Below are 26505 nucleotides of genomic sequence, written 5' to 3'. Positions count from 1 at the left end.
GCTCCATCTTTTTTGGAAATTTTACCAAGCGTGGCATTCATATGCAATCATATGATATGTTTATGCAGGATTAAACTCTGTCTAGTCTCCAACCATTACCCACCACAACAAACTGCTGCAAAGTAGCGATGGAAGCAGATACGGATATGCTGTTGCACTCGAACTTTTAAGTGCAATCCCTTTAAATCTCTGTAGTATTTCTTTTATCGCGTATGAGGACACATCCTGAACGTCTGCCTTCATGTTTTTTCTTCGAAATTACAGCAAACAGTAAAAGCATAAAAACACACATTGAGGTTTTTTTTTTTTCAAAACAATACTTTATAATGTACATGTCAAAGACAACATGTTAGAGCAAAGGTTCCCGAGAAAAATGTACTATTTTTGTAACAATGGTGGAACAAGTCAAAAACATAACTGATAAAAAAAAAAAAGAATATGCATTTTATACATATGTAAACCTAGAACTGTTTGTTTCTGAACCACAGTGGTCAAAGAGATAACTGGCTTATTTACTGGAATGGACAACTGTAACAATGACCTGGCGTCTGGATGGAGCCCTTTGATGAGTTCAGACGTGACTGAAAACACAAATATCTTCTGAAAATCCTCCAAAGTCACATCTCGCCTGGTTTGGGGAAAAAAAAAAAAAAAGAAGACAGTCCATTCTGGTCTTATAGTTTACAAAGCATCCCACCAAACAATTTATTTTCTACATAAATACAATAAAATCTATTGTCTGTGCTTGATACTATTTCTTTTTGTGACTTATTCAACTTAAGTCTGCCAGGTTTGATGATTCGTTCGCTACAGGTGAAAGCACAACATGGAAAGCACCCAAATTCCTCCATATTAGAAACAGAAAGAGAAGCAAAGAGATAAAAATAGGTTGGATACAGTGAAAGTCCTTCAGTGCTTGATCCCTTGTGCTGGTGTGTGGCAGGGGACAGACAGACAGGTAATGCATGCAGACAGACGGATCATGCAGGGAGAAAAGAGGAGGAGCTGCGTGGGGTCAGACCGGGGCATCTACAGAAACAAGACAGCTCTCAGACCTGCGAGGGTTAAAAAAAAAAAAAAAAGATTTACCTTATAATAAATGGAAATTACACCAAAATGGAATGCTGCTTTTTTCTTTTTGGTTACTGGACATTGTTTTAAGACTAACAGTGAAGACAGATGGCCAGAGTAGCCAGACAGTGCTAGTTTTGGCAGCGTTTGAGAAACGAAAGCATTAAACAGAAGAAAAGCCATGACTGGCACTGTTGTGCAAAGGTTCTGGGAATGTTCTGGGCTGGGTTACTGAAAGGCATCTCTTCAAGTGTGTTAAAATGAGCCGAGATGTCAGCATATCCCAGCTGAGGTCATATTCAGGATAGCCCGATTATATGCATTTTCATATCCCGACTATGAAAGTACGCAAGTATCACACACACAAAGAAGCTGGCCAACATCTACAAAGGAGGAGAAAACAATGTGTGTCTCATAAAAAGGGAATGTACAGAAAAAGCTAAAAAATGATAATAAAAGATGCCCTGCTGCAACCAGACCAGAGGTTTTGTTTTGGCAGAATTTACTTTATGCACGATTTAATGCAAACTGTATTGGTATAGACATTATCTTTAGAAATTTACTAAAAAAAAGATGATGGTGGAAACAATCTACCATATCCATATCTCAACTACAAAAGTTACGGAAAGGATTCGAGACTTAAAGACATTAGTGGTGCATTAGTAAGGAGAGGGAAGATCTCTGCTAAATACATTCAGTTAAAATAAGCAAATTTATTTCTTGTACGTCTGATTGAAATTCCCCCCCCAAAAAAGAAAATCAAACGTGTTTTTTCCTGTTTTTTTTTAAGGCATCGATACCTCGGTCCTGCTTGGCTGTTACTGTGATCAAACTGCGATTTTTAGATACAGAAACATAACTTGCATACCAAAGCTGATGAGACTTCAGCTGTGAACTTGAAAAATGTTAATTTAAATTAAAAACTAAGCATACTTGGCCTGATAAGGAAATAAACGTTGATCATACAAAACCATTTGCAAGGCCCGTCGTGGTGATTTAACACAGGGGGAAAAAGCAATGGCTGTGTTCCAATTCTAATCCGCCCTCGCTATTCTTCCTATTCTTTCAAATACGTCAGATGATAATCTTTAACAAAGAGGAACAAAAAAAAAAAAAAAAAGACTCAAATTTCTTGAAATACTGAAACTTAACAGATGCCAGGCAAGATATGCGCGCAAGAACATCTGCACGAGAAAGAAAAGGTATGGAATCTGACAAATATGTGCATTAAAATGCAAGGCTGAGCAGAGGGCGACTGCACACCTACTGTAACAGTGTTATGGTACCAATGGGGTAACTAATGAAATAAACAAAACAGACAACAAAAAAGTCATTACTGCTGAGAGACAAAAAACAGCCAGAAAGACGCTGCTCAACACATGATCAACAGCAGAAGGTGCCTTCAGTAACACCCTAAAAAGGGCCAACTGTAACTAAGACCCACGGAAAGTATTGTTTTTCAATACCAACTTCAAAAACAAGATCGTAGCATTTTGTAATGTATAGATATATAATATACTCATTTCTTTTTATATATAAATCTACTATGAACAGACAGTAAATACACAATTGTCCATCATTATACAAAGTAGAAACATTTGAATCCCAACGCTCCCGCAAAAACCCTGAACCCAGAAAACGTACTCATGTAACGTCCACTAAAAACAGAGTCTGAACCCTCACCTGCTGTGAAGTATGTCAGCTTTACAACATAACAGAGAAACAGAGAGTGGACAACACGCACAAAACAACAGGAAAATTGTACAAAAATAAGTCACTAGAGCTCAAAAGCAGAAAAAAGCGAAAGAGAGGAAAACAAACCACAAAAATAGTGAATGTGTGTGGCAGGAATACTCAGGAGATCAGTGTCCTATGTACAGTAAATAACAGTAAATACCACAGCGCTCCGTTTCCTGTTCACTTAAAAACGACATTAAAGACACGATTAGTTTTTAGGTCAAATAAAGGCAGCAGAAGGTAGTTGCCCAGAGGGCCAAACACAAGCTGGAAGGAAGTTAGCATGTTGATCAGAGGGGCCACTATAGTCCTAAACTGGGACTGTTTAATTATTAAATTAAACTACTACGACCTAGCTGCTGGCTGTGTGTGTGGTGCAGAGCGACTGGGAGCTATATCATGGGCTTGACTTCAAAAAAGTCAGAGCAGGAAAATTTTACATCTTGTCTTCTAAAATATTATAACATATAAAAAATGCTGATTCAAAAAGATTTGATGCTCAGATTAGTAACGAGACCCGGCCTAACGAAACGATTCAGAATCCAGGAGGACAGGCTGAGCTACATGTGCTATTTAAAGCTCAAATATGTGCATTTGAGCCAAGGGCTGTCAAAAAGAGGACTGCATTTTATAATGCAGAACACCTAAAAATGTTTGCATACTATTAAAAAAATATAGAGAGAACAGTTTGTGCTTTATTGAAAACGAAGAGGCAGAAACATTCACACCTGCCTCGTATCACCTGACATTTGCAAAGCAGATGTTCTTGATCGAAAGGATCGAAAGATGTTAGGCCAGCTGAGAAAGCTCCAGAACACCCCTCTGGAAAATCCCAGGTGGTATGGTCCTTGTCTTAAAGAGAGGGCTGGTTCAACAAATGAGCCCATGTGAGATTCGTTTATTTCCATTCGGCAAATGTCTGAAAAAGTGAGACAAATTCTAATGTAAATACCGACACTGCTCAGTCGTTGTTATATGTGTGGGGCGGTAAGTGGTTATAATCTACAGAGACAATAATCTGTCATGCTTTGGCTTCATTTTTATGTAACTACTACATACGATATAAACAGGATTCTATCTTTCATAAGTCCAAGTGCTCCAGTAAAGTGCATGCTACGTATATCTTTCTCTGACGAAGAAGAACTGGTGCCTATGTGATTAAACGATACAATTCCAACTCTTAATTTCCTTTTTAAAGGAGCCACCTCCAACTTGTGGCTGGGAACTACCTTCCAAGCTGACACTGAAAATGAGGGGAAAAGGTGGGGGCAGAGACAGTAGGCTGGTTGCAGGGAATTATAGGTAAACATGCCAAAGTCCTTCAGTCTATGTGCCAACAACATGCAGGCAGTGGATGTCTTGCCAGGATAGAAATGTGTGAGGGCTTGGGGAGAAGAGGCCTCAGTCCCAAAACTATTTTTAAGGCAAAACTCTTCCAGTGGAGTTCAAAAAAATTCCACCAAGTTTAGACGGGGTGGGGGGAAAGGCACAAATGTCTTTTACTCTAACAGGTTTGTGACCTTTCTCATCTGTAACCTTCAACAACATGGAAAACTGACGTTTTTTCCCTCTCGTTTAGATATCTGGAAAGAGCAAGAACCCATCTTTAGTCCAGAGTAACAATCACAATAGCTATGGTGGTCTTCACGAAAGCGAAGAGACGAAGATAAAGCAGGGACAGAGCAGAATTACACGAAGAGTAGATGACTGTAGGTCCTCTGCATGGTTCTCACTGGCAATCAAAAGTATGTCTGTCTAGTGTTTTAAAAGCACTGGCACTGGAGGTTGTCATTACGGGATAGCTGAAACAATCGTATATCCAAAAGTCTTTAAGTGCAATGCAATGCAACGCGTTTATGCTGATTGCTCAGTGCACCGCTGATCAGCAAAAGGGTCGCTCATCTTCAGTGGTCCATTTTTGTCACGATAAAATGCCACAGACGAGTGTGAGTGATCAAAAAGGTCGTGGATGTTTCTTTACATAGGAGCTTCCTCTTCCATCGGTTCCTCTTCAGCCCTGTGAAAAAAAGATAACACTATGAACAAAGGAGAAGTAACAGATGCTTAAAACTGTTTCAACTAATTCACAACAAATACAACATATAATGTTACAGCAGGAAAAGGCTGCATTGAAAGAGTCCTGTAAAAGAAAGTTTTCACAGGATTCAGTAGCGTGTTGAAGCAACAACTAGAAGTTATCACTTTCTGTTTGACTTTTTCCTTCTCTCACATCGTGAAGGAATTTTGGCTCACTCTTCTTTGCAGCTTTGCTTCAGTTTTTTTTTTAGATTCGCAGTCATTCATTGATTCATTTATCTCTCACAGCAGCACTTCAATCACTTTGGACTTTGACTGGGCCACTGCACTTTTTCAGCAATCCCATTGTGCTTGGGATCATTGTTGTGTCCTGGCCCAGTCGGGGCAACGGTTTTACTGTAGCCTCACATTTAATTCTGACTACAAGATTCCCAATGTCCTCTGACTGAAAAACAACTTGGTGTGAGGTGTTTGTGCTGATGTGCCGTGTTTGTTTTCATTAAACAAGGTGCTGTGCATTATGGGCAAACACCTTCTGTTATTCAGAAGCAACTTTGTAAGCCTAACTTTAGGCGTTTTCTTGGCAATCCCTCTAAACAAGCAAAGCTTCTTCGGGGGTAACTCTGGCTCTGGTGTTGCGGTATCGTGATGACCTGCTTTACCTCCTGAGCCAAATGTACACTAATGTAAACCAGTGACTGTAAATGACGACAATCAACTTACCTCTTTCCAACGTGCTTGTTTGCAACAGACAATGAGGCCATGGCAGAAACAGTTTCAGCTTCCTCTGCTTCACGCTTGAGGGCCTCACTCAAAGAATAACCCAGCGAGGAGGCAGAACGTTGCAGTGAGCACCAGTATTTACCTAATAACGAAATGCAGATAGAGTGTGTGCAGAGATATAATATGTTCCGCTAACTGGGTTTGAATGTGAAGTTTAGCATTTAGAAGCTTTGCTTACCAACTACCTGACTTACCCTTAGGGAAGCTAGTTACACCTAATTATTATTTCTAATGCCAGCAGGAAAAAAAATGTAAAAGATCTACTCACTGTGAAATTCGATTACTTTCTCCATAGACCGTACCGCATTCGCATTTGGTCTCTGCTGCAGCACCTCATCGGGAATGGGGTCCAACTGAAAGGAACAGAAAACGATAGAAAAATTAAGCATGAAATGTTTTTGTCTATCAAAAGAAAAACATGCACATTTTTACAGTATCAGCGCTGAACCATCAGAAGAGTCATCTGTCAGACTACTTATGGCACCTTTGCTGAAATAAAACTGCTCTAACTTGGCGATGAAGCTATGTCTACTGGGAACATCGGTTAAGCGCTTTAAATGTATCACAGCGTTTCTTCTGGTGAGTTGCATATGGCGAGATAGGCCTTTCTATAAATGTGACTGACAGCTGTTCAGAAGCCTCCCTCCAAAACTTCACTTGAACTAATGCGAGTCCCTCCAGGTTTAAGGGATCGTTTTTGATCGTGGCCCACGGCCCACAGTTGAGTCAATCCAAGAGGTGGGGAGCAAGTTTGAGCTGCTGACACAATAGAAAATAGGCCTGCAGATGCACACCACCTCCCACTCATCGGCAGCTCTGCTACTCTTTGACACAATCGACAATGCGTGCTTTGTACAGCGTCCCACTCCGAGGACACATGCTAGTGCAACAGATGCATTAAAGCAGAAACTGCCAGTTCACCCAAGCGCTCGCACTGGCACACACGTGCACGCACGAAAAATGCAATCCTCGGAGAGCTCAGCTCCAACCGCAACACACAGAAAACGGGGCTATTCCCCAAAGTGCATTCCCAACCCCGAATGATTCAATTTCCCTTTTGGCTAACTGCACATACGACACTTTCTCATCCCATTTTGTCAAATAGGCTCATTCAGCTCCACATTCCACCACAGACAACATGCATCCCTTTTCTGCTCAGTCATAACCCCAACGGAATAAAGCACCGACTGAGAATCATGTAAAGAGAGACACGGAGAGAAAGAAAAACAGTTTGGCCTGAGATTTGTGAGCAGAATGCCAGAGAGAAGAGGAAAAAGTCATTGTCGGTTGGTCTCGCTTGGCCGAGGCTGGAAGTTTTCTTATAATTAAAACAAATAGTGTGTGGGAGGAGTTCAGAGGGAAGAGGGAAAAGGCAGTCTGGGGAGAGGGATACTTTAATCCTACTGTGGCACGACAGGCTACATCATGCAATGAAGAATGGACAGAGGTCGCGCACACACACACACACGCGCACACACACGCGCACACAGTTTTAGCACAATATTTTCATTGGCCTATTTAATATTTGGCCAACACTTTCATCCAGAGTAACATACAGTAACAATGGACGGTCATTAAGCTTCCTAAAGCTTAATGACCATCCATCAACTCCAACTATTTATCTATGAAATAAGTCAAAGCCGGCCTTACTTTTCCATACTGTTTAAATCCAAACAAAACCCTCAACGGACCAAAGGGCCGTTCGGGACCTTGCTGATGGTTTTCAGTCACCTCTTTGTTTCCTTTCCGTTCACTTCTTATTTCATTTTAATTCACGGCTTGCTTCAATTTAGGGTTAAAATACACCTTTCCTCAACACTAACCTAAGATTCAGTGACAGATCTGCCTCGCTGCCGTTATAGGTACAGCAGTGAGGCCCAGCTACGAGAACGAGCTGCTGCACTCAATAATCGACAGCCATGGAGCTCAATTACCGGAGAAGGTTCAGTTCTTCAGCGCCGCATTTAGTCTGGCAACGACGTACGCGTCAACCCGTGTCAGCCGGCTCTCCTTCATATCCCGCCTCTTCAACGGAGCTGAACTCGGAATAAATGTCTGGATTTTTTCTCTGGTGTTGCCATTTCACAGAAATGAAATCACATTTATGTGATACTGTAATTTCAAATGTCATTTAACTGACTGGACAAAGAAACGAGGGAGAGAAGCACATGAAATGACCCGAGTCGTATGCAGCTCTGCTCCTTAAAAGTGGTGTAACATTACTTTAGTTGTGGCGGAGAAGGAAACAGCAGTGCTTATTATCCCATCTCAAAATTTCCAAGTCTGTAGACTGAAATCATTAATCTTTTAGTCAAAACTAACTCCTCCAACCTCCAGGCTACAGCCACCATCTACCCACCATAACCCAAGCCAGTTCCAGCCCAGAACTACCCAGCCCGTGCAAATCCAGCGTGCGTCAGCTCCCTGTCAGAGCGAGGTCAGGGGTTCTCTGGGGTTTCGTGAGGTTCACGTCAGAGCAGAGTTGGATAGGGGCAGTCTGTCAGCTTGATTGACAGCTGGGCCTCACGCTTATAAACTTTAATGGCTCTTGTCAGGGTAGTCCAGGGGCCCCACCCAGCAGGTGTGGCAAACGCACATATACACACACATACAGATATGCAAGCGTACTCTAACACAAGCCCAACTTTCTCCAGGACATCCTCTGTGATGGTAATTCTGCTTATTTGAGTTGGTTGTACTGGCCTTGGCCGGATGTCTGGATCTTGGTGTCATTATAAATGTGTCGCAGTCTTTGATAGATAAGTGCGAGAGAATGATGGTTTGAATAATCTCTGAGGAGGTCTGCATCGCTCTGTGACACAGCGGTCCAAAATACAAAAACTCCAGCCCAAAGGAACTGAGACACCATGGAAAGCCATGAGCTGAGCGAAAGGAACGTGGCCCGGTAAAAACATTCCTAAGAGAGGCTGAAACCAAAACAGTGGAAAGAGGAGGAATTCCACTTGTTCAACAAAGAAAAAGTGCACAAGGCATCCATTGTTTACTGTTGTGTATGTGTGCATGTGTCGGCGGTCGCTAAAACCAGTTGATTATGTTATGCTAAGTAAACAAGGAAATGATGTGCACTGTGCAAAGCAGGCCACCTTTTTTTGGAATAAAGGTGTGGGTTAGCCTTGCTCTAGTGGGGGAACAGTCAGATCCAAAGAGGGGGACAGGTGAAGTCGAGCGTCTTACTGTAACTGGAGTGTAAATGCACAAAATAACCTCATTGACAGCTGGTAACAATTAGCATATTAGCCAGTTGTTTATCAAATAATTGCTAACAACCGTGGTTCGAGCTGGGCCAACATCTGTTTGTGAGCAATCATCAATTAGTCCAGAGTTCAGAGTTGACTAGTGGAGCTGCCAATGCATCATTCATGAGCTATTTAACTAGAGAAACTTCAGCATTATGCATTACAGCAGTGAGACTGAATAAAAGAGCCTGTAAAGTCCATTCAGCAATTTTCTTCCCTAACTCTTCCCACCAGCTAATTTGAGCTGCTTTCAAAAGAAACCCAATACTCATTATAGCAAAGCTTGTCTTAACCTGCCAAAGAAAGTATGGCTAGAACTCTCACACAAGTTCGAGTAAAACACAGAAAGTACGAGACACAGGGGAAGAGAAGATGATGTATAACATACAGAGTCTTTTGCAGTACCTGCGCATTACCTCCCAGTCCATGATGGTCAACTAAAGAGCACCAACAGCATGAACGGTGTTTCAGTTATAGTCGTGTATTGGGTTCATGATACCTGCAGACAAACCCCTCGCCCCTCCCCGGCAGCTCGAAGCAACATAAACAAATGCACAGCTGACCAGCCTCAGTCCACCCCTCCAACACGCACACATGCACAAACTGAAACAGTCTCAAAGAAAGAGAACGAAAGTACTCAGTCATTCAAAAAAAAAGGATTTATTCTGTTATTCATTTGATGCCCAGCTGGCCTTGGACCCAAAGGTTGGCAAGGCTTCACTGTTCCTAAACTTTGTTTTTGCCATTACCAGGACAGAAAAACAAAACAAGAAAACAGGCCACCATCCTTTCCCTCCAGCTCCATCCCCCACCGACGTTTTCCATCAACATTCCTTGTCCATTACAGAAACGTTTGCTGAGATTACGTTAGAAACACTTGCTTCCTGCTGTTTTGATCCGATCAGGGACATTTTAGTCTACTTTTTCTTCTTTGCTATCAGCTATCAAAGCACCAAACAACCGTGTGATCTGCCTTTGTTCAAACAGCTGACATCACTTGCTGCCAAAGAGCCAGCCGGAGTTGGTCATGCAAACTCTAGTTCTATCTTTGAAAGGGAAAAACATCATTGTGTTCTTCACAACTTTACTCAAACCAGTCTGCCCATTCAACACATGCCAGTAAGGCCTTCTGTACAACATGTCCTGTCAGGCTCCTGCCATATATATATATATATATATATATTTAAAATCATTATTCAAGATTTTGTTTTTTAAATTAAAGATGAAGCCAAGTTGTTGGGACTTGTATATAGTGGCCAGGTTTATTGAAAAAGACTCTGAAGACCTGCACAGGTACAACAATACTTACACACGTCTTAATAACAATAGCTTCCTCCCTCCCGACTTCAAATGATTGCTCCATTTCCTTTTATTATCGGATTCCAAGACCAAGGCTGACCCTGCTTGCAGAGGTGTGAGGGTAACCACTTTCAGATGTGTATCAATGACAGGGCCCCGGGTGAGAGGGATGCCCTGCAGAGCCGAGGCAATTGACGCTCCCTGCCTCCTGCCTATTTTCGAATTTTCAGCTCCCCATGGCACTCGTCCAGGTACCTCCTCCAAACCCCTGCTGAGACTGGTGCTCTACAGGCGGCTGAAACCTTAGAAGCAAAGCCCCTGGCCTAAAATATTATTTTTGCTTCAGGGCGGTACTGTGAGTAACGAAAGTGTCCTTCAAGCTGGAAGTCATGAGCACAAACCTTCGTGACAGCAAAAAGCATCCGCCCTTCTGAAGTGTCCTTGAATTCCTGAAGCTTTAACAGATGTAATGGCAGTGCTATGTACTGCAGCTTCAAGTCATTGGTGGGCAAAATGCAGGTACAGAGAGGCAAGTTATTACATTTAGCCTCCAAGTTTAGCCATTTCCCATGAGCTGGAAGCTTTCTTTGATCTGTTTAGTCAGCGGTTAAAACATCGCCAGCGTGCTCACGATGCACTTTACGATTCTTTTTAGAAACGCCATTTTTATTTTGTTTTTCATGCAGGCTTTGTTTAGAGTTTTTAAAATAAAAGTACATTTTTAATTATTATTGCTTTTTAGTATTTTGCATTAAAGTGTCCCGAGGAAAATGTTAATAACACTGCATCAATACACTGTTACATCACATGGTATGATGTATTTGTATTTCAAGGTGCTCTATACTGCTAATACTGCAGAAGATGACGGTTTTAGCAGGAACAGAAACAACTCCAATGACAACGATCTGAGCCTGTGCGTGTGGCAAAGACTCCAGTTTAGATTGTTCCATTTTTAAAATAAATGTTAATATATGTCAGTCTGGATATTAATCCTCGATGTAAAGTGTCTCTCAAGAATCTCCACTTGAAACCGCAGTTCGCTGGTTCCTTTGCAATGAATCAGACACCAGCTAGAAGAAATCTGTGGGTAGCCATGAATCACAGAGCTGCTCCACTCCACAACCTACACACTCTACAATTAACCTTCTGCCTGGAAATCCTCCCTCTGACGTATGTGTGTGTGTGTTTGGTGCTCACTTCCTGTCTGAGTGGTGGGGTAGATGAAGAAAATGTGAAGAGCTTGGGCTTGGATGAGTTAAAAATAAAAATCAGCCTGCTGTTGTTGCAGAATTGTACAAACTTGTGGTGTAGTAATAAAATATTTTTGAAAACAGGTTCATCCTTCAGCAGGGACTATGAACCAAAACACTGCTGTTATGTGCGATGTAAGAAAATACATGACAAACACTTAAATATTGAATCCTAAAACATTGTAACAGCAAATCAAGAACCGAAATCATCGCTCAGCGATTCATTTGTAACACTTTTTGTTTTAGCGTCATTCATTTAAAGTGTACACAAAAAGTCTGCAGTGTTACTGAACCGCCTACTTGCACTGGAGCTCAAACTCCAGTGCAAGAATTATATGAGTGCTCACATATCATCACATATCAGCTGACACAGGCAAACGGTCATCTTTAATGTGCTGATCAAGAACAGTTTGACAATACTTGACAAATATTTAAAGTACTCTCTCCTTCTCTCTCTGCACATCTTACCTCATTGCCAAGCAGAGCAGAGATGCAGGCTTCAGAGGCATCACATATGGCTGTGAGGTCGTGACCCCCCTCCAAGGCAAGCACCAGCCGACCGCCTGCCAGACCCATCAGCTGCCTGGTCAGGTAGCCAAAGCCTGGACAGACAGGAAATCACAGCAGAAATGGCAAAGGGAGGGAGAGAGAAAGAGCAGGAAAAGAAAGAAAGAAGAAGAATGAAATGGTATTCAGCCTCTAACTTCCTTCCTGGATATTGATCAAAGAAAAAAAAAAAAGCGGCTGGAGCGTGGATGAAGGAAAGGGTGAATGCATCACAGAGGAAAAGAGAAAGCGAGTGCACTGTGGATTTACTGGGGGGCAAAAAACAAGCCCTAATATAAGCCAGGTTTAATTTTAATAAATGTGGCTTTGCGTTTAGTCTTGGTCACAGCCTTTGATGTTTTTCCTCTCAGGATGAGGGGCGTTCTTATATATGTATTCAGCCATACTTTAGTCCCCCTAAATTCTACCATATCCCCTCTTCCTGCAATCCTCTTTAACCCACCCATAACCCCCCCTCTTTGACAACAAAGACCCCTAGCTCTTATTTGAGATCTGCTGGATGGTTTTAGAAAAGCTCTTTGCTGTCACGCCAGGGTCTCTATCTGAATATGTAAGTCAGATATGCACACTGCACACAAAAGGGGCGAGTTTATGTTTTTGAGTCTTTCCTAGCATTGAAAGCAGTGTAGCATCACACAGCATACGGCACGAGTGACGTGGTGCACGCCTTAAGATGTGCATATATGATTCAGCTCATGGGAAAAAGAAAAAAACAGATTTAGAAGAAATGAAATGGACAGTTTGAATCAGCACTTACATTTGGCTGTCAGTTTGTATCCTCCCAGCGGTGGGGCATGTCCATCTACTGCATCAAAGCCAGAAGATACCAGAACCATATCAGGGGCAAACTCATTGGCAATAGGCATGACCACCGTCCTGGAGAAACAACAGGCAACGTAATGTATCCGTAAAAACACTTTAGTTAAATCTCAGTCAGTCAAAGGTTTTCAGCTTCTGATGTCTATATTTCGACCTTACACATCAGCATCTGCATGCATGCTTCTTATTTGGCTTGCTGCCCCACACAGGAAGGCCAGAAACCAAAAGTAATTTTAAAGTCTAGTGTTTCTCAAAAACATCACAAAATCTTGGCGATAAGTGAGGTTAGATTTTGTCACACAGCCTTGTGGAAAATTCTCACTATTATATTATATTTTTCAAGCAAGGCTATAAAAAGTGTCACACTACATTTCACTGGCATTCTTGCAACCGGATATTCTTGAACTGCCACATATGGTTAATATTTGATCTAAATGACAGGGTGACCGGGCTGCTCTTACTGTATGAAACATGTATTTTTAAAAAAAAAAATGCATTAAATACAGCAAATACTTTAGATTAGAAAGAAATGCAGCTCAAACCACCAAAAGGAGAATCAAAACCACCAAGCCTGAGATTTCAAGATTAAATTATAACACTATTAAAAGCTGTCCCATGTGAATATAAACAGTTCGTTTTTCCCACTGCCATATTTCCAATACATGAAACTGTGTCAAAGGATAAGGAACTCACAACAAAGCATACGTGGACATTAAAGAAGCACAAAAACCAAAGTGCTCACATCAACAAACTCAGGACTGACAGACTTATAAATACCAAATAACGATTACCTCAGCCAAGGTTATTAAACACGATAGCTCGGAAGGTTGAACTTTGTAGTCATGTTTATAATCCATTAAAATTTGGGTTAGATCTACCAAGGTCTTCAAGGTTAATTTGATGATTTATTGTTTGAAAATTGACAAAAATTATTATAAATTGGCAGCTTATAGAAAGTACCATATATAGACTTAAAGTATCATGTCAGATTTGACCTCTGCTTTGAGATCGATGGACTGATCTGAAGGACAAAGTGATGATAATAGTATGTAGAGCTGCTGAAAACTATGTTAATAACTGCCATCGTCTTTAGGCATATATGGACTGCTATATGGCTTTGCATCAGTATTGTGTTAGCTCTGATGGCTAAAAGAAGAGTAACAAGGACTGCTATAAAATCAATATACTAAGAAATGGCTTCAGTGTTCTTAGTGCCCTCGTGATGTTGCTTTCTTCCACTCTGGGGATGCTACAATTCACTCGCACTGTCAATGAATTGCAGTATTTTTTTTTTTTTTAATTTCTAAACGGGCATTTTTCTCCATTTCATGGTTTTCAAAGCAAACATCCAACTAATCAGTTTGTTTGTACAGTACGTGTGTGGTAAGGAAAACTGCCACATAAATGTTTGAAGTGGAAGTTTTGGAAATTTAGTGCAATGAACCGCATGAACCTTAAGTAAAAAGGAAAAACGGAAGGACAGATATAATTGCATATGTGTATGCGTGTTAAGTACGGAGGATAACTAAGACTGGATGGGTGTGGTGAATGAGGGCTGCTTGTGTACAACCTTCATCTGACTGCTTGTGTGCAATGTGTCATACACAGAAATCAAATCAACAGTGGAATAGTGCGGAATGATTCACTGCAAGCTGTGGCTGGAAAATCCAGTCGGTTTATAGGATGACCTTGTTTTGAAGAAAGGGTTTTTGACCAAGCAGATTAGATAAAATAAGATTAGAGCTGTTTATATTTAACTTTTTTTTGTCGTCCTATCACAAAATAACAATAACACAACTTTTAAGAAGTGAAAACTTTAGATGTTTATGGGGTTTCCATAAGTTATGAACCTGTAATAATCAATCCTCGAACTAGTAATAACAGGAGGGGCACAGACGTATCATGTGACATAGCATTCTGGTTTAGCATAATTTACAATGTCTAACTGAGTTCATAAATAGGACTTCCCAGATGGCAAAACAAGTGTCTCTGTCATTCGCTGTGGAACCTCTGGCATGGCACAACAATTTTTCTGGGGCCTGGGATATTTGGGCAAGTAGCGTTTTAGTGAGGTCTGTGACTGATGGAGTACCACAGGGTTTCGTTGTAGGTCCCCTGTACTTTGCTGACCTCAGGAACACGGTGTTGGTTTGCCAGCTGTGGGTGAACAGCGTGCCCTGAGCTCCGTAGGCCGCAGGTTTTTCCATCTCTTGCTCACCACCAAATTATAACCCTTAGCTGTGCACACCCCACCCCCCACCACAACACAACACTCCTACATACACACAGCTGTCTGAGGGAGAGGTGGGAGGTAGCACTGGGAGGTTTTTGGGAGTCCCAGACAGTAAGTATACGCAGAGTGTGAGCGTCACTGTGCGCTATCGTGCAGCTGGCAGCGTTTCAGATGAAAACGTCAGGCCGAATAGGATGAAAAACAAAGTGAACTTAATCGAGTAAAGACATAAATGAAGAGTGGATGAATGAGGCGAAAGACGTGACATACTGCATCTTTTTTTTGCCGTTTTCCAGCCTTTCATATACTTCAAGTCAGACAGCCGTAAACAACACAAACGTGTACACGAGCAACACAGATAATTATGTTTGGATTTATGTTAAATTAAAAAGGACTTCTGCTAAACCCTCTGACTAACTGCTACATTTATTTAAGCATACAGCCTTGGCCCATTAACATTTGGGGGCCATAAAGACCCCACACTAAAAGAAGCCTGCCACAGACGCTTATGTGGCCTGACACACGACTTGGTGGGAAACCTTGACTGCCGAGGATATGCCTCAACCACCAAGGGCTCCTCCACCCTCTCCCCTCCAACCTTGAGCACAGACAGCAACTAGTTCTGGTCACAATGCTGAAAACTGCTGGTGTCGACAGTTCCACACCCCACTCCACTGAAATAATATCCTGACATTTAAACAAATAAAAAGCCACAGTGATCAATTACCAGGCTGGCAGAGAGGGAAGTAAGTGGTTTTGAGAAGGGCTAATTGTGCGTGAATCAGAGGCTATGCACGCTGAGATGAAAAAGACTTTTTGTTAATTAAGGGAGGGGAGAGTTTACGACTGAGCCGTAAGCGATGGGACATCCTGACCAAAGAGGCTGAAATCTAAACCACTGCTGGCTGTCTCCCAGTTACATTTAACTACAAATGCAATTACTTGACAGCTATGTGGTCTAAACTTTTGTTTAGCATTGTTTGGCTTACCTAGCAACAGGTGCAGCTGAGTCTGCATGCACAGAGAGCACAAAGGAATGCTGAATGGCTGTTGCACTTCAGCACTAAGCGCCGCTATGAGATGGCTTTAATAAGAATACTCAAAATAGATGCAGCGGAGCTTGAAAACAACGAATCCTACACTTCCTGTTTCTGCAAGCCAGAATAAGCCTGGTGACATCACTGGGGGTATTTTCTCAGTCTTTTCAGAGAGAAGGAGCTCCCGTCCACAGAGTGAGGAGCATTCCCTAAGCTGTATGAACAGATCTCCATGCGTAAAATCTGTGGAGGCGAACACATATCTTCGATTGGCACCGCTTTAAAAGACTTGACCATGCTCAACCTTATAATGCACACTCTTTTTCATTTACTCTGCTCCAAGTAATTTCTCCTTGTCTGATTCCAGTGAGCACTTTTAGTATTTGGCACATGTCACCCAACATGATATCAAATGTGCACACTCGAAAAAGTTAACGCGGCAATAGGTCTCGGCATAGCTGTCATTTTTTTGAGCCAAGAAAAACTTCCTCTCTCGGGACTACACATCTGTATGTAATTAATCTAGTCCTGAATTTATACATTGCCAGATCTTGATTATGCCCTGTGATCCCATGTACTTCAGCTTTGTAACATGAAAAGCAGTACTGTCATGTACAGAATATATATATTAAAAAAAAAAGTATTACTATCCTATCATTTTGTATAGGATGACTGGCTCTGGTCTAGATGAAAATGCCACCAAATTAGATATTTGTAAGCTTTAAAGCTCAGAGAAATTCATTCTCATGGGAAAAAAAAAAGGAAAGAAAGACCCTTCAGAGGGAGCAGCACTTGTCAAACCAGCAAGCAAAAGGTTAAACTGCAGGCTTCCCCCCTTCGTTCATAAAAAATGAACAGGAGAGCAGGAGAAGAGGGAGAATAAGAGAGCGAAAAACTCACACACGCACACTTACACTTCAAAGCCCTGTCATCTGGCTCTGCGGAGAGCTGGTTTGAATTAAATTTAATTCTCCTCCTCTCTCGTCTTTCCAAGTTCATGGCAAAAAGAGGGGGGTGGGTGGGATGGGGGTGAGAGAGGAAGAGAGAGAGAGAGACGGGGAAAGAGACGGTGCTTCTGGTTTTCATTAGGGCCAATTTTCTTATCTTTTTTCTCTGTGCTTTCTGGAGGCTCAGACTTGATCCCCTGCAAATGCAACGTGGCACAGGCCAGAGGAGGAATGGGAAGGTACTGGCTGCAAGGCACGCATCCCCTCCTCAAGACAGAGAGAGGAAGGAAAAGACCAAAACACACAAGTAATAAGAGTGAAAGAGCAACTGTGTTCACCAGGTGTTTATTTTGGGTTGTAGATGTGTGAGCAAAGAGATATGAAAGGTGTGCATTTGCACATCTGTTGCACTGTGCACATTTTGCACACAATCATGCAAATTTGAATCAGGGCATGATGCATTTGTTTGACAATGAGTGCATGCATGCGTGTGTGTGTGTGCGTGCGTTTGTGACAGATCTATGACCTGAGCACAGGTTTGCTGGTGCCCCCGTGGGGCATATAAATTGTCCAATACCTCTGGAGCCTCTGGGAATTAATGGTGACACGACCTGAGGTTCATGAACACCAAGCTCCTATTCTGCCTCACGCAAAGAAGGCTGAATCGCAATCGCATTAACAACCTCAGCATGCACAGGCTGATATGCAAATGCACGTATCTGTGTTCATCACTCCAGGACAAACGCACACAAAACAAGGGCATAAGAAAAGTTGATCCAGATGACAGCAACACTTTTAGTCCAGTGTGCGTTAAGAGTGTAAAATTAAATATTAAATAATTGTAAATGAGAAAAAAAAAAAAAAGCGTGAACTCTATTTTCTGAGGCAAATTCTTAATTACAGGAAGCCAGAGTTTGAGTGAAAGTTCCCTTTGGTTCAGTTAACTGTGTTTTCATGATTATATTTTTGGAACTATTCAAGAATTTCTAAAACTTGAAATGAGTGTGCAGGGTTAATTCTTTCCCCTCCTAACGCAAATAAACATATAAATACATAGTATTGGAGAGCTCTCAGTTATACTCATCTCAACTGTCAACACAGTCATTAACATTTAAAAGGTGATTTAATACAGAGCACGGTTACTAGTCTCTTTTTGTGGTTTTATTTATTTATAAATTCCTGAGAGTAGCACGTCTATGATGGTAGAGGGAATGAGAATGAGGCAGCAGCTACTGGCTTCAGTCATAGATTATAAGTAATAGCTGCAGTATGACATACATTACGTGGCTGTCATCAACGCAGATGCAAAGAGCAGGGTAGAAAGAGGAGGATGAGGAGGAGAGAGAAGAATACAAAGGAGAGAGATGGGGAGCGAGAGCACCCTGGGTTCTGGGGTGCATTAAGAAGCTAAGGTGTACTTCCGGGGGATTGCGTGCCTAAAGCCGCGATGAGCCAGTGGCCTGTTGGTTTGATGTGTCGGGCTCGGGCCAGATGGACAGACAGTTGCAAACATGGACTCATCTTCAAAGAGCGCTGGAACCAATCCAGGCCTTCTCCTTTCCAGCTGTGTGAACTAAAAATGTATGAGAGACAGGTACATGTCTGCACCGAGTGCATGCCTGTATCTGTGGAAGCTCATGTATAGTTATAGGAGCGCGCCTAACGGGAATCAGATGGGATAAGGGTGAGCACCATAAGTTCTTAACAGCTACCAACAGGTAATTTGTTACACACTGTACTTCATACTCCAAGGCTATGACAGGAAGAGTTAGACTGCAGTGAGTGACATCACTGTCTTACCTGAATGCAGCTAGATACTCTGCATCCCCCATAGGAGGGTCCAGTCCCCCAGTAAAGGCCATGTTCACGTTAAAACCTTCACCTGCTCCACTGCCCACCTAGGAAGCACAAACACACGTGACTGGGTTTGTTATGTGTGGGCTGACCGAAGGCTGGGTCTGAAAGGTTTATTAAAAGCATTCGTCGTCTTTACCTCATCGGGTGCGCCACTTCCCGGGAAGAAATTCCCATCATCGTAACGATGCAGGGACAGGTAAAGGACACTGGAGTCAGCGTAGAAGGCCTGCTGGGTGCCATTGCCATGGTGGACATCCTGGAAAGATTATAATGGGCATATTGTTATTAAAAAATATGCATATAATAATATTTTCAGTGTAATTATCCTTTAAATCTCTTCGGTCAAAGAAAAACCAAATACCAGGGGCACATAGAGACTGCCTCGTCATTAAGACGGATTATGATGAATAGGTTTGAGGAAATTAATGAGATTCACAGAAACGGGACCATCAATCTCTGCACCTCCACTTGGACCAGCTGACTGATGCAGAGAGAGAGTCCTATACTGCCAGACTATATCATCTCCTTCCAGCCTGTTGCGATGTCACAAAAGGATTCAGCGCGATTCAATAAAACACTCGACTTCAACAGCTGCTCACTTTTGCCAAAAGCGTCAGTTATAAATGACTTCATTGTCTATGTCTATGAATGCTACAGTACACAATTTCTAAAAATGTCCCGGCGGCTGGAGGCGAGTGCCATGACAATGAGCCTGCACTCAGCGTCCCCCTGTGACAGACAGAGAGGAAATTAAAAGGCCCTTCAAAGGCTTTGGGGAATGGCCGTGACCAGCCAGGGATGCCACTGAACAGCACCGCTCCTGGACACGACAAAAGCTCCGTCATACCTTCTTATAAATTTTATTTTTTTCTCTGTGAAGAAAAAAAGGATAGTATCTGACCCAAATAGCCAGACAAGAGCTCAGTTTGCGGCTGCTATGTTCATAACCCGTCGCAATTTAAAAACAAGTGGAACAGATAACATAATGAGGATTTTTATATTTTTACTGCCTCATAAATCTAGCAGCTATTTTCTTTTCTTTGTTAATAGAAGTTAGTGAGACGTTTGTGCCTTTGTCAGCTGACAGTCTCTTTCTTTCACACTTTATGGTATAAAAAATTATTTTAAAAGTAGTTATGCAGAAGGGATTATTCTGGGATGCAACACGAGCATAAAGAGAAACAAAGAGTAGCTAGCCCACGTTGTCAGTTTCTCTCTCAACTCTTTGTCCTTCAAGCGAGAGCAGACGTCTACCGTGCAAGAACCTTGAGCCACATCGTGTCTAATATTGTACCTGTGCATACAGGTATGCTGTCATGTAACAAACATCCCACTGAGAAACTCACCCAGTCTACGATGAGGATTTTACTGACATTGAGCCTCTGCTGCAGGAGCTTGGCTGCTATGGCGACTGAGTTAAAATAACAGAAACCCCTGAGGATTGAACAAAAAAAAAAAAAAAAAAAGAGAGAAGAAGACAGCAACAAAATGATGACATTTTAAATTTTATACTCATGCTTAAGCAATATTATTTGCATCATGCAGTAAGTGCTGTATAAAAAGTACAGAAACACTAAAGTAAGAGGAAAACAGCTTTGTAAGATGAGGTGTGGATTACTTACATAGGTGTGCTCTCCTCAGCGTGGTGTCCAGGGGGTCGAACGATAGCGAAGCCATTCTGTCGGCAAAAACAGATCACAGATGACACGCCTGCTCACTTCATTTAAAAGACTAGTAAAAAATAGTTTCACAAATCCACTGCTGCATGCAAAAACCCACACATGGAAATCCATAAAGACTGCGCTTGGACAGTTTCTTAATTGCTTATTTAACGTGGGGGCTTGGGATAGTGGGCCTACACAGGCTGAATTAGCCCCTCGTGTGGTCCCCTGGACAGGTGTCCAATCCATCACAGGGCAAACACAGAGTGACGCATAACCACACACTCTCACATTCATACTTACAACTCATCACAAATGAACCTAAAAAGCATGCTAACACAACTGGACTATAACAACGAACACATTATTTTCCCAGCATCGCTATTTACCCCGTAAGGACGAGTAATGTGTCGATGAACAGAAAGAACACAAATACATTCAGAAGTATTAAAATCTATTTCTGTATTCTAAAGAACACAGATGTTAGCTTCTCCCACTGAAAGTGCATGCGTGTCCTCACGGGAACAATGAGTCTGTTAAGGCGAGCTTTGTCAAGGCAGGACTCCAAGCAATTGTTTTTGGAGGGTCCCAGCGCAATGTGGGGACATTAGATAGATGTTTGAGCTTATGTAGAGCGATTGCAAACTGGACTAATGATGTTGAGTCAGCTGCAGCGGATTAGCAGCCAGCCGGAAGATTACTGTAGCGACAACTGCCTCTACTGGTTTCCCCACACACGGTTAAAGGACTCTGTACGGTACCATATGTATGTGAGTGAGTGAAGTTTCTCTATACAAAGAAAAAAGTAATTAAATTAAAACAGACGTGGGGGGAAACAGAAAGTAGCAGCCGCAGAGACAGAAGTGTGTGTGTGTGTGTGAGAGAGGGAGTGTGAATGTGTGCCTTCAGTAGATTTATGGCTTTCTGTGGAGTTCATAGAGTTGTTGGTGCAGGTGGAATGTGGTCATTTGGCCATGAAGGATCCTCGGAGAACCGTCTGCATGTGTGTAAGCATGCGTGTGTGTGTGTAGGTGTGTGTGTGTGTGTGTGTGTATACAAGCATTAATTTGAGGGTAAGTCAATACCAGCAAACTTTAAGCAGGAAATCACTCAAACTAAACTGTGTTGTTGTTAATTGTGCAAAGTGATGCACAATCACTCATGCCCACTCAACATGATGGCAGGATGCTAGCAACCCCACCCAAAACTCAGCTGGGTATCAGCATGGTGTGCTACTGTTTCTTGCTGAAGAACGTCACGAGATAGTGTGCTATACTGGTGCAAAGCTAACGCTAACCTGGTCTGCAGGTGGCTTTGGTGCAACACTTCTAAAGGGGGCCTATTAATGGGGACTGCTGGCGCTTGCGGTGCGTGTGCACCGGGTCTCCCTGCTGGGTTCAAACAGCAAGCCGCCACCGCCACAGACGCACGAGTCTGGCGGGGATGGGGAGAGGCGTGATGGGGTGGGGATGTCTGTCTGGGAGGTGCGAAAGTTGGTTCTGGAACTTTTTCCTTGTTTTTTTTTTTTTTTAAGGTGTCTGGAAGTACGGCCGGATAGCACATTACTAGAGGTGACCTGATATAGTGCTCTCTTTGCGCTGGGCCTTGTTCTGTCTGTAAGCCTATGTGACTGGAACTCAGGTGGAAAATCGACTAGAGCAGTAAGACCTTAACAAGGATATTAAAATCAAACCCCTCGAAGTTGGAGGGGACCAATTATACTGCAGAGTCCATTTGAGTTACATAGCATTTAAAGGTTAACGCACATTTACCCGCTCCTAAAGGCCACAAGTGCTCCAATGCCTAAAAATACACTGCAGCCCTGCAAACAGCCATGACTAATCGAACTCCACGGAGCATCCAAACCAACCTTCAGTTCTCCCGATGCTACTTTGAAGACGAGCTCCACCACAGAGCCAACAGCCAGACGCGCTGCGCTGGATGAATGGACTTCATTCCAAATGGTGTCGCTGTCCACCTGCCAACACACACAAACACACATGAGGCCTTGTATTGTTTAAATAACATTTTCAAACGGAGCCAAAATGTGCAACTTCATACTGTTTTCCACTTATCTATTTTTTGCTGGTGTTACTGACAGCACTTGAGTGGGGCAGAAGTCGTAAAACTGAGCACATTTGAAATCATTTAGCTTGTGTCATTTCACAGCATCAAAGTTACTCTTTGAAAGTTTGTCTGCAGCGGTGCAAGAAGGGCTGGAAAGTTTATTCACTGCGAGGAAAACAATAGAGAGAAACACTACGAACACTACATAAAATTGGAGGATTCATCGTGCTGTGTATAACACAACAGACTTTCTAAAAATCCCTTTGATCCGTAAGGATACGACACTGTAACTCCGCACTCCAGAGACCAATCAAAGACTTAAGTATAATATGATGAAAACACAAAAGCCTTAATAACAGGTTAAGCAGCAAATTTATAGTAAGCCGTCAGTTTATACGTCAGTTTTAAGGTTAAACCATATAGAGGGGTTTTCAGGCAAACAACACTCATTACATTTACAGATATTTAGAGACATTCCATAATTTATCTGCCTTAAAATATTACACGACAGAAAAAAAAAAAAAAAAACTGTAAAAGGCCAATTAAAAAAAAAATAATTTTTTTTGGTATAGAACATGAGGTTTTTTTTTTTTTTTAAATGACTAAAATGTGCATGTGTGTGTGATCATATCTTTGTGGGGACCAAGAAAGGGACGTTTACTATACGTGTGAGGACCAAAATCCTGGTTCCTGCAAGTCTGAAGGCATTTCTGAGACTCAAAATGTGGCTTTAGTGACAGGGTTACAATAGGGTTATGGTTAGGTATAGGGTAAGGGTTAGGCATTCATATATCATGGTTAGGGGTAGGGTGAGGGGATAGGGAAAGCTTTATGTCAATTAGATATACCCATAAGATATGAATACCCGACGTGTGTGTGTTTGAGCATGCTTAGACACGGGGCAACTATTCAGTGGTCAAGCCTGATTAATGCAGAAGCACGGGCAGCGCCCCCCCCCAGCCCAAATCACTACAGTACCTACACACACATGCATACAAGCCCAACAGACCACAATAGTCTGTGTGATTGATTGTACGCAGAGGGCCACGCACAGGATAATATACACACCCTCCATCAGGCATGGCAGATACTGCAGGCAGATGGAGCACACGATAAACACAGAGAGAAGAAGCTGGCTGAGGAAAAGAAGAAAGTGAAGGCCTGTGTGTCAGTGTGTTTTGAACCGTGCACACATGTGCAGAGCGGCCGACGCCAGAGCTCTAAGCGAGGCTTTCCTGATGTAAACCTGGGGGTCTTTGAATATGTTAACTTTAACCTGCCAGTCGCTCGCCCTTTCATCCACGCCGCTGGCCTTTCAGTCAGTCAACTGACCGAGTGGAACATTAACCTTAGCCACCCAGTCAGATCCTCGGTCCTTCAACCAGTCAGCGAGCCGAGCGAGTCGACAGCCGCCCCCCCCTTTCCTCCGGTCTCCAGTGACGAAACTGATCAAGGCCGGATGATTACTCCATAATAACATCCACGGAGAAGAAAAGGGGCTCTTTTAAAGTTGCGCCAAGAAAGAATTTGTCATGAAATGAAACTGTGGAGCGCTCAACATACACTAAAGATACTAAAAAAAGGGGGGAGTGAGGAAGTATGGAGTGCATTGTTGATGAGTGACTAATGGAACCCAATGTGAAGAGAGGGGAACGCGGTGTAAGTGGATGACAGTATGTAGTAGCCGAGTCAATGACTGAGCGAGCGAGCAAATCAAGAGTCAAGTGAGTGAGTGAATGGGAAACTGAATCATATATACAAGTCAGGTTAATGAGCGCAAACAGATGCTGCTCTGAAGCAGCGCGAGTGCTTTATTATTTCCCATGTTGATGTTTAGTTTTGCCTCGAGCCTGGAGGGGGACACAAGCTCGTCGGGGAAAAGTGAAAGGGAAGTGGTGCGTGTGTGTGTGTGTGCATGTGTGTGAGTGTGAATGAGTGTGTGTGTTAGAGGCAGAAAATAGCGGGAACGTGCTGGTATGACAGAATGATGGTTCTCCACAGGCTGACAGCTTAATTTGAACCCCCTTCCTCTGCAAGCGAGTGAGTGTGTGTATGTAAGACTTGTATGTGTGTGTATGACAGGAAAACAACAATTTAGTCCCATTTGCCATTATAAAGAGCAGAACGGAGCAACGCAGAACTCCGGCTTTTCTTGTTCCCACTGCAGCAGCAGGAGTGGTGGCCCCAAAGGAGGCAAGAAGAGGAGAAAGGAAACAGAGGTATGAGGAGATGAGGAACGATGTAGAGAGATCAGGTATGTGGCAAGGTAGGCATGATGTAGCCTTTCAAATGCTCAATATTGTGAAGACAACAACAAAAAAAGCATGGAAACACACACACACACACAAACACACACAAACAGGTGCACAACTGTTCCAATGTATCAGTTTTCAGATACATTATCACTTCCAACATGAAGCAGCCATCGAAATCATTGCCTTAGCACACAAGAATCCCCAAACACAAACTATGCAATGCACACAAACAAAGTCATACCCCCTGCCCCACACACACACACACACACACACACACACACAGCTCGTAACATCTGGTTACAATTACTAACACGGCGGAAAGGCGAGCAACAGCTTTTGTTGCCTCTGGTCCTTGAGGGGTGGTGTTTGTGTGTGTTTGTGTGCATCTGCGTGCTAGTGTGTCAAGGCTGTGTGTGTGTGTGTGTGTGTTTGTTTGGTGCAAAGAGAACAAATGGGACCATTATTTAGGCAGGGGGCAGAATGAGTGGGCGAAGGAGACACTTATTATACTGCTATTTGATAAGGCTGAAACTATGCTTATTTGCTTCGTTCCAGAGTCTGATGGAGTTGTGCCAGATGGGTATTGATTAGACTAACAGTGTTGTAAAAACACAAGTGTCTATTACAACAATTTTCCACTGAATAAACCAGTATGACTAACAATGGCCTTTTCCAAGAAATATCAAGAGCGCAAATTACAAATACTTAATTAGACAGTGAATATTTGGAAGATGACTTAAGCATGAATTAACAAACAGAGTAAGTGACTTACCCCTATGCCTCCACACGGCAACCTCACAAACATGGGATTTACTGAACCTGAAGAGAAAGAAATGAAGTGAAGAATTAGAAAGAAAGAAAGCAAAAGTGAAAGGTTACTAAGGGAAGAGGTTGCACTGCAGACTCACAGACACCCTTAAAACCAACTATTTGACTTTGTGACCTTATCTAACAGCAATAGTACACGAGGGCATGCTTTAATTAGGTGAGGTGAAGAGAAAAAAAAGTATCTGCTTGACCTCTCAATCAAGCCTTCTTCAGGAAAAAAAATCTAGATTTGACCAGAGAGGGGTCAGTTTGTCACTGAAGAAGAAAATCAATAAACTTCACATTTCTGACATGTCTGAAAACAAACTAAGCTGACGTAGTTACTGACCCCGAGTCAACTCTTTTCAAATGTGTGCTTACACTTTTAATTTCCTTTCAAACAAAACAACATCAGCTTACTTTATTATTTGTAATTTCTTTTGAAATTAAATCTGACTGCTTAACATAATCCTAATCCAGAGTTAAACACTACACCACTAACAGATATTTAATATAGTGTGAATACTTTAATTCCTGATTAGCCGCCACCTTTGTGGTTTATTCCTTTACTCCAGCTCTTACTGTAGGCTATCCCACTTGTACGCTGAAGCTCACACAGGAGTATCTGGTAAGACTCCTGTGTGAGCAGTAATAATAAGAGGAATTTATGCCTCCACTGAATGAAAGCCAAGATCGCCACTGGGGCTCGCCCCTTTGGTTTTTTCACATAATGCAGACTACTTCACTACACCTGCACTTTAAGGCCAGACATAAGTGACTAAGCAGCCTGCGAGACTTTTAGTTTAGCAGCTCTAGTTGGT

General features: G+C 42.4%; 1 protein-coding gene across 5 annotated transcripts in view; it reads right to left on the bottom strand.

Annotated features, from left to right (window-relative positions):
* Positions 1-1141: 1141 nt before the first annotated feature.
* Positions 1142-26505, bottom strand: part of hdac4 (histone deacetylase 4) — a 119663-nt gene continuing 94299 nt past the window's right edge. For all 5 annotated transcript variants that reach the window (XM_040027682.1, XM_040027681.1, XM_040027684.1 and 2 more), the window contains 11 exons: positions 25650-25696; positions 22426-22533; positions 20517-20572; positions 20241-20328; positions 19031-19150; positions 18838-18935; positions 12759-12877; positions 11903-12036; positions 5897-5981; positions 5569-5710; positions 1142-4825 (listed from right to left, as the gene is read on the bottom strand). In XM_040027682.1, coding sequence (XP_039883616.1) covers positions 4786-4825; positions 5569-5710; positions 5897-5981; positions 11903-12036; positions 12759-12877; positions 18838-18935; positions 19031-19150; positions 20241-20328; positions 20517-20572; positions 22426-22533; positions 25650-25696 — 1037 coding nt within the window. In that variant the 3' untranslated portion in view covers positions 1142-4785. The remainder of the gene's footprint in view (positions 4826-5568; positions 5711-5896; positions 5982-11902; positions 12037-12758; positions 12878-18837; positions 18936-19030; positions 19151-20240; positions 20329-20516; positions 20573-22425; positions 22534-25649; positions 25697-26505) is intronic.

The sequence above is a fragment of the Simochromis diagramma genome, unplaced genomic scaffold (assembly GCF_900408965.1).
Source record: "Simochromis diagramma unplaced genomic scaffold, fSimDia1.1 OVJJ01000343.1, whole genome shotgun sequence".
Classification (NCBI taxonomy): domain Eukaryota; kingdom Metazoa; phylum Chordata; class Actinopteri; order Cichliformes; family Cichlidae; genus Simochromis; species Simochromis diagramma.
The sequence above is the reverse complement of the archived record's forward strand: the minus strand, read 5'-3'. Positions and strand labels throughout refer to the sequence as shown.